The 15,298-nt window shown below is 55.7% G+C and overlaps 1 protein-coding gene across 3 annotated transcripts; it reads left to right on the forward strand.

Moving 5' to 3' along the window:
- Positions 1 to 392: 392 nt before the first annotated feature.
- On the forward strand, positions 393 to 14,579 carry PDLIM4 (PDZ and LIM domain 4; the record flags this gene model as incomplete). 3 transcript variants are annotated; one of them, XM_084252013.1, is made up of 7 exons in its annotated part: positions 393 to 485; positions 5,160 to 5,311; positions 8,895 to 8,976; positions 13,262 to 13,443; positions 13,627 to 13,790; positions 14,091 to 14,208; positions 14,337 to 14,579. In XM_084252013.1, the coding sequence occupies 7 exons, from the start codon at positions 393 to 395 to the stop codon at positions 14,539 to 14,541; spliced, it is 996 nt and encodes a 331-aa protein (XP_084108139.1). In that variant the 3' UTR covers positions 14,542 to 14,579. The 3 variants fall into 3 exon arrangements, with proteins under 3 accessions (XP_084108139.1, XP_084108141.1, XP_084108140.1); XM_084252015.1 differs by lacking the exon at positions 14,091 to 14,208 and having other exon boundaries at positions 14,337 to 14,481; XM_084252014.1 differs by lacking the exons at positions 5,160 to 5,311; positions 8,895 to 8,976.
- Positions 14,580 to 15,298: the final 719 nt, after the last annotated feature.

Raw genomic sequence — 15,298 nt, forward strand, 5'->3', positions numbered from 1 at the left:
CTCCCCAGGCCTGGGCACCGCCCCGCAGAAGCGACTTCAAAGGGCCTGTGCCTGCGCTTCTGGGCCCGGGCGCAGGTTCACGGCCCCGGAGCGGAGGCCCGGACAGGAGCCAGGACGTCGGGGCGGCCCCACTCTGGGGGGCTCAGAATCCTGAGGGGGCGCCGGGCTACGGGCAGCCGGGGCTGAGGGGCGGTCCTCAGAGCCCCCCTAAGTGGGAGGGTCGGGCGGGCCGCGGGGCCAATCCGGGCGCGCGGGGAGCGGGGCGGGGGCTGGGCGGAGGGGGCTCGGGGGCGGGCGGGCCGGGGGCGGGGCGCGGCGTCCAGGCGGCGGCGGCGGCTTCGGCGGAGGCTCCTCAGTGTCCGGCTCCGGCTCGGCGGCGGCCCCGACCCGCGATGCCCCACTCCGTGACCCTGCGCGGCCCTTCGCCCTGGGGCTTCCGCCTGGTGGGCGGCCGAGACTTCAGCGCGCCCCTCACCATCTCTCGGGTGAGTCCGGCAGCCGCGGGGCGGCGGGGAGGTCCTGGATCTGAGACCCGGTCCTCGCGGTCCTCCCCGGGCGCTATCCTCGACGTCCCCAAGGCTGGAAGGGCAAGGGTTGGCCTGGGGTGACCCGAAAGCTGTAGAGGAGACTTCCAGCCAGGGCAGTGCCGCCCCCAAATCATTCCTCCCTTCTGCTGGGCCTGCCTGCCTTGTCGTGTGGAGGATCCCCCAGGAGTTCACACAGCAGCAGCCCTGCTGGCCTCACTTTGGGGGAGTCACTACAGGTCAGGGAGGAGCCACAGACATGGGCCAGGGGTCTGAACGTATTTAGAGAGACCCAGAAGTGCCTGAAACCAGCCTGAAGCTGTGGGACAAAATGACTGAGAAAAATCTCCTTTTCCTATCAAGGGTCCCAGGGAGAGCTGGGTGACCTCAGGGAGGTCTGGGGTCCTCACTGAATCCCCAAAGAGAAAGATCCACCCACTTCCACATTCTGGGTTTTGGTCAGTCCCTTGTCATGAACTCAGTCAAAGGGGAAGTGACCCAGGGGAACTTTTGGTTTCCAGGGGTAGGAGAGACTTGGCTCTCAAGTTGTAAGACCCTTCGCCACCAGACAATATGAGACCAGAAGCTCGGATGACCCTGGCACATTTTCTCAAGGTTCTCAACATCCCATTTTCTCAGGCACTGCCCTTAGGACAGAGAAAGACAAGGAAGGGTCACAACCCTGGTGGAGTGGCTAATCTGAGAAGGATAGAGGAACAGAGGACTCAGGCCCTGTCAGAGGGGGTGCCTGGTCTGGGGGAGACAGAATCCTGCCCCAGCCTGGGGTCCCATAGTAGCGGGAACTCAGATCCTACCCTTAGGGGTCTGAGCCCACGGGGCAGAAAAGGAGAGAACGGAGAAAAGGAGTGCCCTTAAAGGACTCCCAGTCTGGAGGGAACAGAGAGGACCTGTGGCCATCTGAGACCATTCTTTGCCCCTACCCAGGCTACTCTGCTTGTGGGGAGTCTGTCAGATAACTGAGAACCCAACCCCCCACCCCCGCCACCCCCTACTACCAACTCTCACAATGGGGGCTGCACCAAGCTGAAGCTTTTAGAGACTTCTTCCCAGTTCTTCAGAGGGGGTGGGCTCCCAGTGGAGTGTGGAATCACAGACTTCATTTCTGGGGGCCAGGGTGACAGGCAGGCCCAGCTGTCTTGGGAGGCTTCCCTCATCCGCCCTTACCCCATGGCCTCCAGGTCCCTGGGGCAGAATGAGGAGGGGCCTTTCATCTCCCACTTCCTTGAGAGAGTCTTGCTGGGTACATGCGTGTGTGAGTGCCTGTGTCTGCCTGTGTGTGTCTTGCTTGTGTGTCCTCTGAGGCGGGCTGCTGGGGGCGCTGGGCTGGCCGGTGGGCCAGGCACCCTGGGCGTGAGGCCGCTGACAGGCTCAGTGGCGGCGGCTGACGGCCGCAGGCGGCAGAGAGCAGAGACATCTGTTGTCCACGCGGCCGCCTGCCTGCCGAGGAAAGGCCTCCACACGTCACAGCAGCAGCGGCAGGCAGCAGCAGCAGCGGCCACTGCCGCCGCAGCCTTGTTTGGATGCAGGCCCCTGGGAAGCAGGCAGGCAGGGAGAGCATTTGCCAGGAAGACCCCCCCCCTTGTCCCCCAAAGTCACGCGGCAGCAACCAGGCCCCAGGAGCCAGGATGGCTGAGCCTGGGTTTGGGTGGGATCCGGGGAGATTTACAAGGCTTGGGAGGCACAGGCCACAACTTGCCCAGCAGGTACCTCAGGGGCAGGCCTACAGACATTGATAATAGGGTGGGAGTGTCTTCAATAAGGGGGCTTAAGACCTACCCCTCCCAAGCTTCCAGGGTGGCCTCCACCCAGTGAGGACAATCACACTCAGACAGGGAGGAGGCTGGCTACCTGGTAGGGCTGGTGCCTTGCAACCTCAGCTCACAAAGCCTCAGAAAAAAACCCAAGAACACTGGCCAGTACAAACTATAGTGATGGCTGGTCTTGCTGAGTATCTACATCATGCCAGGCCCCTCCCAAATGGATGTTGGTACCAGCCTCCGGCAATTGGTGCCTGGAGTGAGCACTATTATGTCCTGGGCCCTGTAGGAGCTTTGCGCCCTGATTCTCAGTTAGTCCTCATGACAGGCCTTACAAGTAAGGACTCCCTCTGACCTCACATTATAGATGGAGACACTGAGGCTCAGAGAAGCTAAGGTAATGTATCCAAAGAAGCAGGGCAGGATCAGGAGTCTAGGCCTGTCTGATTCTGATTTGCCGTGCAGGATGTCGGGGAACCCGATTCTGACTGTGGCTTGGAGTTGTTCCCCCTCACCCCTCACCCCGCCCAGAGCCTAGGCTGGGCGGCTTGGAGCAAAGGCTGGGAGTGTAGCTGCTACAGGTGTGGGGCTGGTTCCTGCCTGAGCCACCCAGCTGACCTCGCCACTCCCCTCTGCCTCCCTTCAGTCTGTTTATCCTGTACTTGAGCCAGAGGGATCGGCCTGAATTCAGCTCTGTCCTGTGATTTCCCTGCTTCTCTCCATGGTTCCCAAGCACCCAGAAGAAACACCGGTTTCTTACCTGGGCCTGTGTGGCCGGAAAGGCCTGGCCCTCACTTCCTCTCTGGCTTATCTCTTTCACTCTCTCATCACTAATGATGCTTTGGCCATAAGAACCTCCTTTCACTCTCTCCCCCAGATGGGCCATTGTACCTGCTGATCCTTCGACCTGAAAGACTCTCTCTCCCCTCACTCCCTTTTTGCAGAAAAACACAGTTGTTAAGAGCATAGTACTTGAAACCAGTTGGCCTGGGCTGAAGTCCGAATTGTGCCATTTATCAATTCAGCATCTCTGGACCTCGGTTTCCTCATCTCGGAAATGGACCTGCCTTGAGGATTAATGAGACAATGCATATAAAGGCGGTTGGAGAGTCACGCTTTCCTGGCCCTGTGCCCTCTCTGACCAGAATTCCCCGAGTTGGAGGAGCTGGCAGAGTCCCAGCCACCCCTGCTTTCTAGAACTTCCTTCCCCCACAGGGCCCTGAATGCACCCCTTGTGCGGACTGAGTCATCCTGCAACTAGCCGCCCCCCCTGAGGAATAAGGCTCCTCTCCAATGTGGCAAATGGTACAAGGTGCCCCTTTCCACAAGCCTCTCTTTCTTCCTTTGTAAATAGGAATGCCAACAGCCACTGTCTTACTCTGTGGTGGAGAGCTTGCCATGAGCTAGGCTGAGCCCAGGCCCTGTCACAGAGCAGGTAGCATGAAGGAGAGGGGACCTGAGCAAGGCCTTGGGGACAGGATGGCATGGTAACTAGGGGGTGCCTCGCCTGGGAAAACAGGACAATGCAGGTGTCCAGACCCTATGAGTGAATGTTAGTGGAGGGCTGGTTGGCTGAGGGTATCATGCTCCAAAGGAACATTCCTTGGTGTAGCTTATTTCAGGGCAGGTCAGCTTAGGTAGTGCCCATACCAGGCCTCCAGCCAAGGATCTGTCGGCTTCTTAGCTTTGTCTACTACAACTTGGAACTGGTTAGGCTGAGCCTGAGCCCGGCTGGCTTTCAGGAGCTTCCACCACCACCAGTAGGAACAGGGTTACTGGCTGCTCTTGAGTCGCAATTGTGCACCGCTAGAGAGGCTGCGTAAGAAGAAGGGTACCTGAAGTCTATTTCCCGTGGGTGCCAGGACAGGGACAGGATGACAGGTGCCCTGTTTTCTGAAATCCTCTGGCCTGCTTGCTCACACCTCTCTGAGAACCTATCTAACCCTAACCAGCACTGTAAGAGGCTCCAGATGTGGATGTCACTTGACCCTCGGGTGTCAATAGTAGCTCTGGGGTGGCCTGGGTGCCTGTCCTATAGAGGAAATGGAGGCAAAATTGTGACCTAAAAGTGTAGTTTGGCCACTGGAAGTAATGACCCTGGACTTGCCTGGGGAGGTGATGCCACAGACCCAGAATGAAGTAACCACAATGCTAGGGGAGCAGGGGTGATAATGGAGAGGGTGCTCTAAGAGCCTGGAGGAAAAATTCCCAGGAGAAGTGGCCTCTGTGCTGAGACCTGAAGAATGAGGAGGAGTAAGCTGGTATTAGGACCTGGGGTGAAAGGAAAAGATGTTCCAGGTAGAGGGAACAGCCTCTGCAGAAGCATGAAGGCGAGATAGAACAGTACCTGTGTGTACTTCCTAGACATTTCAGGTGGTGTGGTCAAAGAGTAGCTGTGTGGAGGTGAATGTGGAGGATGGTAATGAGAGAAAACAGGTAGGGAGACAATATTAAGAGTTTTAGGTCAGGTCAAGGAGCTGCTATGCTGTCTGGCTGGTTGGTTGCAGTGTTGATGTAGTTATTTGTGACTTGTCTATGTTTTATATGCATGCAGAGCACATGTTCCTGTGTCCCTTATATGTCCTTGGCAAATATGCAGACTGCAGGGGTGACAGCCCACTTGTTCCAGCCCAGAGGGGGACTCCCTCAAACCCCACCAGGCCTCCGGGTGCTAGAGTTGAGAATGTTTGGGGCAGAGACTACAGCCAGGCCACATGGAAACACAACCTGTCTCCTGGTTTGCCCACCCACAGGTCACGGTGGCAGCAGGGCCACATTGGCCTGGTCCTGAGTTTGGAGGAGTCTCAAGCAAGGCCGCATAATGACTGTGCTCAGCCATCTGGCTTGTCCCCCACAGGTCCATGCTGGCAGCAAGGCTGCGCTGGCCGCCCTGTGCCCCGGAGACCTGATCCAAGCCATCAATGGGGAGAGCACAGAGCTCATGACACATCTGGAGGCTCAGAACCGCATCAAGGGCTGCCACGATCACCTCACACTCTCCGTGAGCAGGTATGCATAGGGCAGACTGGGCCAGGGTGATGGAAGTGGGAAGGCTTAAGGGAAGATAAATTTTGGATGGTCAGCAACCTGGGTGAGCTGGACCCCACTCTACCTCAGCTCCCTGGCACGCAGGTCCTAAGGAGCAGTGCTTCCTTGGAGTTCTAGGATGTCCTTTTTTGGAGCTAGGGGGACTTAAGAAGGGAAGAAGCCCCTTTTTAACTCAGGGCTGAAATGTATTAGGGTACTTACAGTAGGGGGTAGGCAGTCCAAAATCAGGTCTGAATTAAGACCTGGGGTAGTCTTGGGGGGTTGATTCCAGTTCTTTCCTCATCCAAGTGACCTGTTTGATGACCATTTCAAAGCAGTCTCTTGTCTAACACCTCACTTAACTCTCAAACCAACTTAAAAATGTAAAAGCTAACGTAGTCCCCACTTTACAAATGAGATGACCAAGGCTCAGAAAGTTTAGAGGGTGCTTAAAGACACATAGTGAGGGCACGGGAAGCAAAATTTGACTTCACATATCTCTCACTTTTAAACATTCCACTCCTTTATGTGGCTGCTGATCACTGCCACTAGCTATACAGCTGCCCTGCCTCAGCTGTGCCTGCTCTGACTTACACCTCTGCCCTAGACAGAGGATCTAGGATGAAAGGTCCATCAGGGTTATCCCCTAGCCTTGCTTAAGGCTTAGGTCTCTAGGACTTTGTTCAGTTCTGACAATAGTCAGGTCCTAGATGCATCGGATCTCTAGTCCCCTGATCCTGCCTGGATCCAGAGAAGTCAGACAAAACTACCCAGCTCTGCCATTTTCACTGCTAACAAGGACTTTCCACAAGCCCCTGTGGCCATGTATGGGCAAAGCCTCTCCAAACCACACCGCTAACCATGCCTGAGAGCCAGCAGAGCAGGGAGTGATCCATTGGCGTAAGGCCATTAAACATGGTGGGAAGTTTCCTTAAGTAGCTCCCATTTGTGCCTGGCCCAGGCACAGGTTGGAGTTGGGGCCCCTGACTATATATATTCTTGGTGCTGAGTGGGCCCAGCTACAAGTCTAGGGCCTTGTACACTCCACCTGGCACATAGTGAGGAGACCCTGGCTTGGGAGGTCAACAGAGCTGGTCCTCATCCAGACTCTGTGGGATGACCTCTGTGAACCTGGGTTTCCTTCCCCATAAAATAGGATTACATTCACTCTCTCCAAGATTGAGATATGGGTAGGATGGAAATGTCAGTACTGCTCTGCCCATGAGTGGCCTCTGAGGCCGCCCCACTTGGCTGGGTTCCTGGGCCCTGACTCACCTCCGGCTTTGACTCTGTGTGGCTGAACAAGAGCAGCCCTGGTGGTAGTGGGGTGGGGGTGGGGGTGTTATAGGAGGACTGAGTCAGGAGGTTCCCAGAGGGAGCGATGTCAGAGGAGGGTACTGGGGCCAGGGTGGAGGTCCCCTTCCTTCCTTCCTTCCTTCCTTCCCTTCTCATTTGTTCCAAGCCAGGCCTGATGGGGCCAGGGGTCCATCGACCTGTTCCTCTCTGGAGTTTCAGGCCCCCAAATGCCACCTGGCCATGAAGCAGGTTAGAGAACATTCTCTGAGGGTTCCAGCCTCAGATCTGCACTTGAGAACTGCGTCATCTTCCTTAACTTCCTCAACTCCAAAATGGAGACTGTCTTATGATCTGGGGATGGAGTGAAATGATGTATCAGGTCTGCTTGGACTGGGTGGAAACCCAAGGTTCTGTTCTCTAGCTTCCTACCCCCAATTCTCACACATGCACATTCCAATGTATCAAGATATGGGGGTGACCTTGACCTTCTACACTAACATTCCTTCTCCTGAGATTCTTTTCACCTGCAAGGCCTCTGAACCCCACTATCTATCCTGCCTACTTTGCTAGGACCTATGCTTGGATCCTAAAGACCCCATTCTACCCCTTTTAATCTCTCCTCTCCACCGGGCTGTTTGGAGGATCAGGCTGGTGAGCTGACGGAAGGGAGATGCTCTGTGCCCACACCCCCAGAGCTCCACCTGGGCCAGCTTACCCAGCCACACTCTGTGTACAGAGGGTCCTAATCCTCCAGACTTCTCCATAGAATGATAAGTCTTCATTATGCCTAGAATTCATAGCAGGTATCCAACTATCCAAGTTAGCCCACACTTCCTGGTCAGGTTCTATAGATCCTGGACCTTTCTGGCTCAGCTCCAATTTTGGGCCTCTATAGGGTTCCTGCTGTATGTGCTACCAGATGCATTTTCACAGGTCATGCTTTGGCTGAGACTTTGTTTAGAGATGGAGCCACCTTCCCTGCCTGAGGTGGAGGCCTGGGGATGGAGACTGACACATGAATAATCCCTTCATACTGATCTTATGCCTTGGGTCACCCTCAAGGCTCTGACCCTTAGACCACAGACTTGTACTTCTCTTTTGGGTAGAACTTCAGGGAAGTATAGGACCAAATAGCCATGTGAGACATCCTGGGCTCCCAGCCTAGTTCTGGGTGGTAGAGGCCACAGTTAGACCTGTGAGTTAGGACTGTCGCTTGGGAGCCTGGTTGAGGGGGCTGAAGCTGGAGCCCAGTGGGGATGATGTTGCCCTGGAATAGCAGAGCCTTGTTGCCACAGGCATCCCAAAAGCAATGGAGGGGAGGTCACCTGAGGGGGCAAAGGTGAGGAAGCACAGAGTGAGTGTGGGCTATAGGTAGAGAGAGTATATAAAGCCCTCGACTGAGTCAGGGAGAGAGGCAAGATTGAACTGCTGGCCTAGTGGTAAGGCCTCAAGAAGCCCCAGGAGGCCTTCCAGGGTGGAGTGGAACATTAGTCGCCTTTGGTCTAATCAGTCTCACTTTATATTCACTCGCCAGTCCAGGGTCCATGCTCCCTGTCAGCCTCCCTTCTCACAGGGCTACAGAGGGGCAGGACTAGACTCGGGCCTGTAACCTCTGGGCCCTCCCTGCCTGCTTCGCTTATGGCAGGTTTATGATGTTTTTCTCTCTCTCGAGTGGTGTTTGGCTTTTGGTTTCTATGGCGAAGCAGGAATTTCCTAATGGCCTGTTTCCCATCTGGGCTGGGCAGACATTGGTGATGACTCTCCCGGCAGCCACAGGAGGGGAGGTGCACCCCTCTGAGCCTTCATTCCACCTCCCCCAGAGCCCGTGAATGCCTGACCCCAGGCCTGGCTGGATGCAGTGGATGGAAGAGGGGCCAGTGGATGGACTCCTAACTGATCAATGTGTGAGGCCTGGCTCCCCCTGCTCTCAGATGGGCCTCTTTTTGCTGAGCTTCCATATGAAGATAGAAGGATGGGGAGGCGGCAGGGCTTCTGATGCAGTCTCTCTAGGAACTAGAGGAGAGAGAGACATGGAGCCACTGGAGGAGGAGAGACACATGGTCCCACCCCACGACAGTGGCAGATGGAGAGTTGTGTCTCCTTGTTACATTAGTCACCAAGGGAGAGCACAGGGGTGACAGGATGAGCACAGCAGGATACCAGGCCTGATTCTGGGTGGCTCAGCCCCCACAGCCCAGCCCCTCTTGCTCTTGACCTGGTTCCTGGGCATGGTAAACACATATCTGACCATCCGAAATTCCTGCCACAGGCCTGAGGTCAGGAGCTGGCCTAATGCCCCAGAGGACAGCAAGGCGCAGGCACACAGGATCCACATCGACCCTGATGTCCAGGTATGTACATACACTGCCTGACTCAAAGTGAGCCTAGGGCAGAAGGCTGGGCCTGGTCTACAGGTTCACTTCACAGTGGCTCTCAGGTATCAAGCTAGAGACTTCTTTGGGCCATGTCCGTGGTACAGCCTGTACTCCCCACATGAGGGGCACCTGCTGGGGGCACTGCCTATCTTCCAGGCAGTCCTGGATCTAAGACAAAGATGGAGGGCAGGGACTAGGCTAGGCCTTGGCTCAGTTACTATTTACCCTCTGGGAGTTCACTTTGGTGCCAAACCAGAAAGAAGTCACCAGTTTGAGGGTGTGTGGGGGGCAATTCAGGCTATTGGGTAATCTTCTGGTTCCCCCTAGTCTTCAGCGTCCATCTGGCCTGAGTCATCCTCAAGCCACAGGGCTAACTGAGAACATGAGGTACTCCCTTGCCCTATCCAAAACATTAGTTTTTCCCTAGCCATCCTGAGATTGCACGAAACCAACCTCAGGCTGCATACATGTCTGCTCTAGTATCTATGTAGATGACAGGAGGGTGCTGTCCTCAGGTATATGAAGGGGACAAGCTGCTCTAGGATGCTGAGACTGCTCAGCATCTCTGCACCACAGGGTTTGGTCGAGGTAGAGACTGGACTTATGCATGATGGAGTCAGAACCACAGGATCCAGTATGTGGGACCATGGCCTCCAGGGTTTGCTCATGTCTACTGTCTCACCATGGGGGAAAAGTGACCAGGGCAGGGAGAGGAGACTTCCCAAGACCAGAGAGGAGGATCTGCCATGTCCTCTCCCTCACCATCTACTCCAATCCCTATCTGGCTATGATATGTATTCCCTATCTTGCCTTTGCTGGCATCCCTGAGATGAGATGCTGACCACATGCCAGCAAGTGCCCATTCTGGAAGGGGCAAGGCAGTTCTGGGATGTTGGAAGCCAGGGGCTGAAGTAGCAGTACAGAGTAGGCACATGATTCAGCCAAGAGGTCAGAGAGGGCTTCCTGCAGGAGGGGGTATCCAAGTTCAGACCCAAAAGCCTGGGAAGAATATGGCAGGCAAAGGGGCATGAAAAGAGGAAGTGTGCCAGGAAGCACACACAAAGACCTAGTTCAGAGAACAGAAAGGTCTCCGGGGTGGGAGGGCAGAGTGACGGATGAAGTGATGCTCAGGGCCTCAGAAAACTCTCCAGTTCCTCTACCCAGGAGCCAATAGTTCCTGTAGAGATTCATGGCCACCCCTATAAGTCACCAAGGCTTGCACTGGTAGTTCCAGGAGCCAGTAGTTCCTGTAGAGATTCATGGCCACCCCTATAAGTCACCAAGGCTTGCACTGGTAGTTCCATGGACCCTACGCCCAGAGGTGTATAGCCAAATTGGCCAGACTTGACATGGGGCAGGCAGGCCCACTGGTCATGTGTGAGTGCAAGGTTGGGTAGACTAGGAGACTTGAGCTTTGGAATCTGAAGCTCATCCCTGTTAAGACCTCTAGGTGAGGTGCAGGGTCAGTGAGCCTGGGAGACTGGGAATGAGAGCAGCTCTCCCTACTGCCACACTTTCCCTCTCTAACCTCCTCAAAGATTAGGCTGCCAATGGCTGGGGCTGGAGGTGAAGGCATTTTCCACAAAGAACAGGGCAGCCCCTCAGCTGCTGTCCCCCTTTTGTACTTAAAAGGTCATGAGCTCCATGAGTGGTGACAGAAATACCCCTACCCAGCCCCCGCAGGGCCATGGCGTGTCCTGGGTAACACAGACACAGGACCCATTGTCCCTACACTGCTCCCAGCCTCTGCCTGCAGGGGGGTGCGGGAGGGAGTGGACCCAGCTGAAGTCATCAGAGGAGGAGAAAACCACAGTTGGCCCTGATCAGCACAGGGTACCCTGGAAGGCAATCCAAGTGGCAGGGGACAGAGCCAAGTGGGGCTTCAGGGCCAGCTGAGTTATAGGGGACCTTCCTCCCAGGCCTGACTTGGGAACACGGGAGGTGCTTGGCCCAGCCCAGAGTGGAGGAAGGATGGTGATACGGAAAGGTTTCCTTGGGCTGAGATCCAGGTCAGCACCCCTCAGCCTGTGTTCTCCAGACCAACAGACAGCTGGAGTTTGGCCTCTGGGAGGTGCCATCTGTTCATCTGCCATCTGCTCACCTCCAATCCAAGTTCTGTGTTCAGATTCTGACCAAATCACACAGGGGCTGATGAGCAAGCAGATGTTATGACCATTCTGCTGACTAACGTACTGAGGCTTCAACAACCACATTAGCAGCTGGCGGGCTCTCTGAGAGGCAGAGCCCATGATAGATGATACGCCACCACAGAGCAGGGAAGTTCCGGAATAGGGGAACGGGGGAAGCCAGAATCCCACCCAAGCCATTCACCCAATGAGCATTTTCTGTGTGCCAGGCAATATGCTAAGTGCTTTGTATGCAATTGTCCCATTTCATCCCCATGAAGATCTTACAGAGACCATCAGGTTCCCCATTACACAGATGAAAAGACTAAGGTTCAGATAGAGGTGACTTGCCCAGTTAGTGAGTGATAGAGCTGGGACTCAAACCAAGACTGAGGTCACCACGTGTGTCCTAAACCGTGAATTCAGACCTGGAGAGGCCACTGTGTGGTGGCTGTGGGTGGGGCAGTGGCTGTGATGACTCTGCAGTAGACTCCTGCGCCCTGCTGGGTGGGGGTAAGTGCAAAGCTCCTTCCTCCAGATCCTTCCGACTCCCCTTTCTATTGAAGCCTCCTCTGCAAAGAACCCAGCCCTGCCCCCACAGCTCACAGCCCATCTGGTCCCCATTAGAGGCCAGGCCAGCCTAGCCTGCCTGCCCCACAGACACATGTGTGAGAGTGCTCGGGTTTCTCGGGGGTTTTGTTGGGCCCAGTGGGGATGAGGTCTTTCCTGCTGCTGCTGTTGCTGCTGCTGCTGCCGCTGCCGCCACTGTTGCTTCTTAGGGGAGGCCCACCTGGGCAGTGAAAGACCCTCTCCTTTGTTGAGATTCAAGAAGTGAACACCCCCACGACCCCTACCCATTTACTGGTCTTCCCATTCCCCAAGCCCCCACCCAGCCTCGGAGCTTGCAGAAAGCAGGGGTGGTCAGGGCAAAGCCCCTCAGTTTCAACTGAGCCCAAGGCTGCCTGAGTCCAAGTCAGGTTCTTTTCCCCTAGGGAAGGAGTCTTTTCCTTCGAACCTTGTACTCCTGTCCACTCTGTACAACAGAGGGGACATTTATAATCACCTCCCAGCCTGAGGCTGAGACTCACCTTTATGGCTGGACCTTGAGCACCCTGAAGCCTGGCTGCTCAGACCACTTTGTCTCATCCTTATCTTAACATGGAAGCCATCATGGCCACCCCCAGGGTGGCCGGATCTGTACTGGCTCCAGTACATGTAACCATCTATGTGTGGTTAGGTGTACATAGGTAAACTGCTGGTGCCTGCATGCTATCTTCATGCATGTTCATGTCTATAAACATACTTGTGAGAATGTGCATGCCTGTGTTAACATTATTGTGGATATGCCTGTGTGTGCTGCCAGCTAGGGGCAATATGGCCCTGGGTTCTGTAAGGACAAGTATCCCGATTGCCCAGTTAGAGACACACTCCCAGAGGTACTGCCCTCCTCGTGGGCTGAGGAGGCATGTTCAGGGCACTCCTCTCCCAAATCTGTCAACCCAGGGGTACCAGGCTAGCTCATGTAGTAGGGTAGGGAGCCTTGGCCCAGCCTCGACCCTGTTTTTGCTGTCCATGCTGAAGGCTATCCATTTTAGTCTGGGAAGAAGGAAACAGGAACAAAGTGCAGACCTGGAATGGGCCAAACTCACAATGGGACCCTGAACCTTAGGCTGCCCCACCACAGGGCCTTGGGAACACAATGATTAGCGACCTTTCCTAGATGCAGGACAGGAGTTCCATTTTTTGCATTTCCACCCAGTACACAGCACAGCTCTGGCAGGTGGGAAGGTTCGGCAGCATGAGGAGCACCTCTGCGAAGAAGTCACATGGTCTGCTGGCCTTGAAAGGCTTCTGGGCATGGTCCTGTCCTTACACCATCTCTCATAAACACTATGAGGCTCATGAGCCAAGGGGAAGTGTCAGCACTCAGTTTTTTTGTGTCTAGACTTTCTGTGAGCATTTCTCATTTCTGCAGGGGTAAACCAGACCCAAGGCTCAGCCCTTCCCTGGCTGGGTGCCGTAGCCCAGAGGTGTCAGAACAAGGGTAACCAGCCAACATCCAAGAAGGCCCGGCATAGTGGGGTGGGTATATAAGGAGGGGCTCCCAGTGTCTTAGGCCCCCCTCTCTCTCCTAGGATGGTAGTCCAGCAAGCAGCAGGCGGTCATCAGCCACCGGGATTGCATCTGAAGATTGCAGGCTAGGCCTGGGCTCTCCTTATGGGCAGCCACCTCGTCTCTCAGTCCCGCACAATGGCAGCAGCAGTGAAGCTACCTTGCTGGCGCAGATGAACAGACTGCACGTGTCTCCACCCCACAGGTATTGCAGACATGCTTGGAATTCATACCCAGATCCCATCTCAGTCCTCTCAGTTCCCCCTGACACTCAAACATTGGATCTTAGCTATTTGCATTCTGACCCATGAAACCTCACCGGACCCCTGAGCTGGCTTAGTGAAGGCTGGTACTGCAATCCTATCTCTCCTGCATCTCTTTTGCCCAGCGCTGACCCAGCTAGGGGCCTCCCGCGGAGCCGAGACTGCGGAATTGACCTGGGCTCAGAGGTGTACAGGATGCTACGAGAGCCAGCAGAGCCCACAGCTGCAGAGCCCAAGCAATCAGGCTCCTTCCGCTACTTACAAGGCATGCTAGAAGCCGGCGAGGGGGGTAAGACTCCTGCACCTTGCCCCACTTGCCTTCCCACTCCCTAAAGTGCCCGGAACCACCCCCAGCCACGCCAAGTCCTACCTACCTCCCAGCCATCCACAGCCCTCTGACTCTTCTTTGCCTCCCCACATCCCTAATTGCACCTGCGCCTTGTGATTTTGGCCTCCTCTGCCTGCCCCCTTGCCTTGCAAGCTGCAAGCCACCTGGCATCTCCTGGTTATCCCAGAATTAGGACCCAGACTCACATGCCACAGAAGTGCAGTGATTCCCTTTTGTGACTAGTCATGCTCTGCCTTTCAGGGGAGCGACCTGGGCCTAGCAGCCCCAGGAACCTCAAGCCTACAGCCAGCAAGCTGGGTGCTCCGCTGAGTGGGCTCCAGGGGCTGCCTGAGTGCACACGCTGCGGTCACGGCATCGTGTAAGTATCAGCCCCTGCCTTCCCCAACCAACCCCAGGTCTCCCTGAGCCTCTTGGAGGCCCTGGAAGGAGGTGGGCTGTGAATCTCTCCATGCCTTGACACTGCCCTTTCCCACCCCCACTCCTCAGGGGCACCATTGTCAAGGCTCGGGACAAGCTCTACCACCCAGAGTGCTTCATGTGCAGCGACTGCGGCCTGAACCTCAAGCAGCGAGGTTACTTCTTTCTGGACGAGCGGCTCTACTGTGAGAACCATGCCAAGGCGCGGGTGAAGCCGCCAGAGGGCTACGATGTGGTGGCGGTGTACCCCAATGCCAAGGTGGAACTCGTCTGAGCCACTCCTCTAACGTCTGGTCTTTGCCTCTGCTTCGTTTAATGCCCCTGTGTATCCCGTGTAAATATGTGTTCACCCCCTGCGTCTCTAATAAATGCCCTCTGCTGGACCACCGACATGTCAGTGCCCTCCTCAGCCTCCCTGCAGCACAGGCCATGAGTGCTACATCTGAGTGCTACATCTCAGTTGCCCAACATGTCCTGGGCACTGGGTGCCCTGGTGATGGGGACAGGTGCTAGCTGTCCTGAAGGAGGCCCCAGCCTGGGGCATGGTGGGCATGAATCACAAGGGGCCATTCCATTAATACAGAATGGAGCTCTGGGGTGCTGTAAGGGGACATCTCGCCAAGGGGTCTTACCTGGGTAGATAGGGAAGGTGTCAGCTGAGAACTGTGTGATAAGGAGGGAAGAGCACTACGGAGTGAAGGAGTGTGTGTAGACCGGAAAACCCCTTCCGGTCTCCAGCAGAAGCCAGCAGGGGAGTCCCTAGCAGTCATGGGAGGGATTGACCTACTGGCAGGGGACGATGATGGGGTGGAAGCCACGGAGACCACAGTGGGTGGCGATTGCCTCCTGGGTACATTTTCACTTCTGAGTTTCTTCCAGCCTGCCTTCCACCCTGCTTTCCACCCAGCCTCTCTTGCAGCGCTTTCATTCTTGGCAGCGCCCATTCCCGGTCTTCTCACCAGGGGGCGCGCTAAACTGGAGAGCTGAGGAGGAGAGGCGTGGAGGGAGTGTGTGTGTGTGTGTGTGTGTGT

The sequence above is a fragment of the Talpa europaea genome (genome assembly GCF_964194135.1).
Source record: "Talpa europaea genome assembly, chromosome: 13".
NCBI lineage: Eukaryota > Metazoa > Chordata > Mammalia > Eulipotyphla > Talpidae > Talpa > Talpa europaea.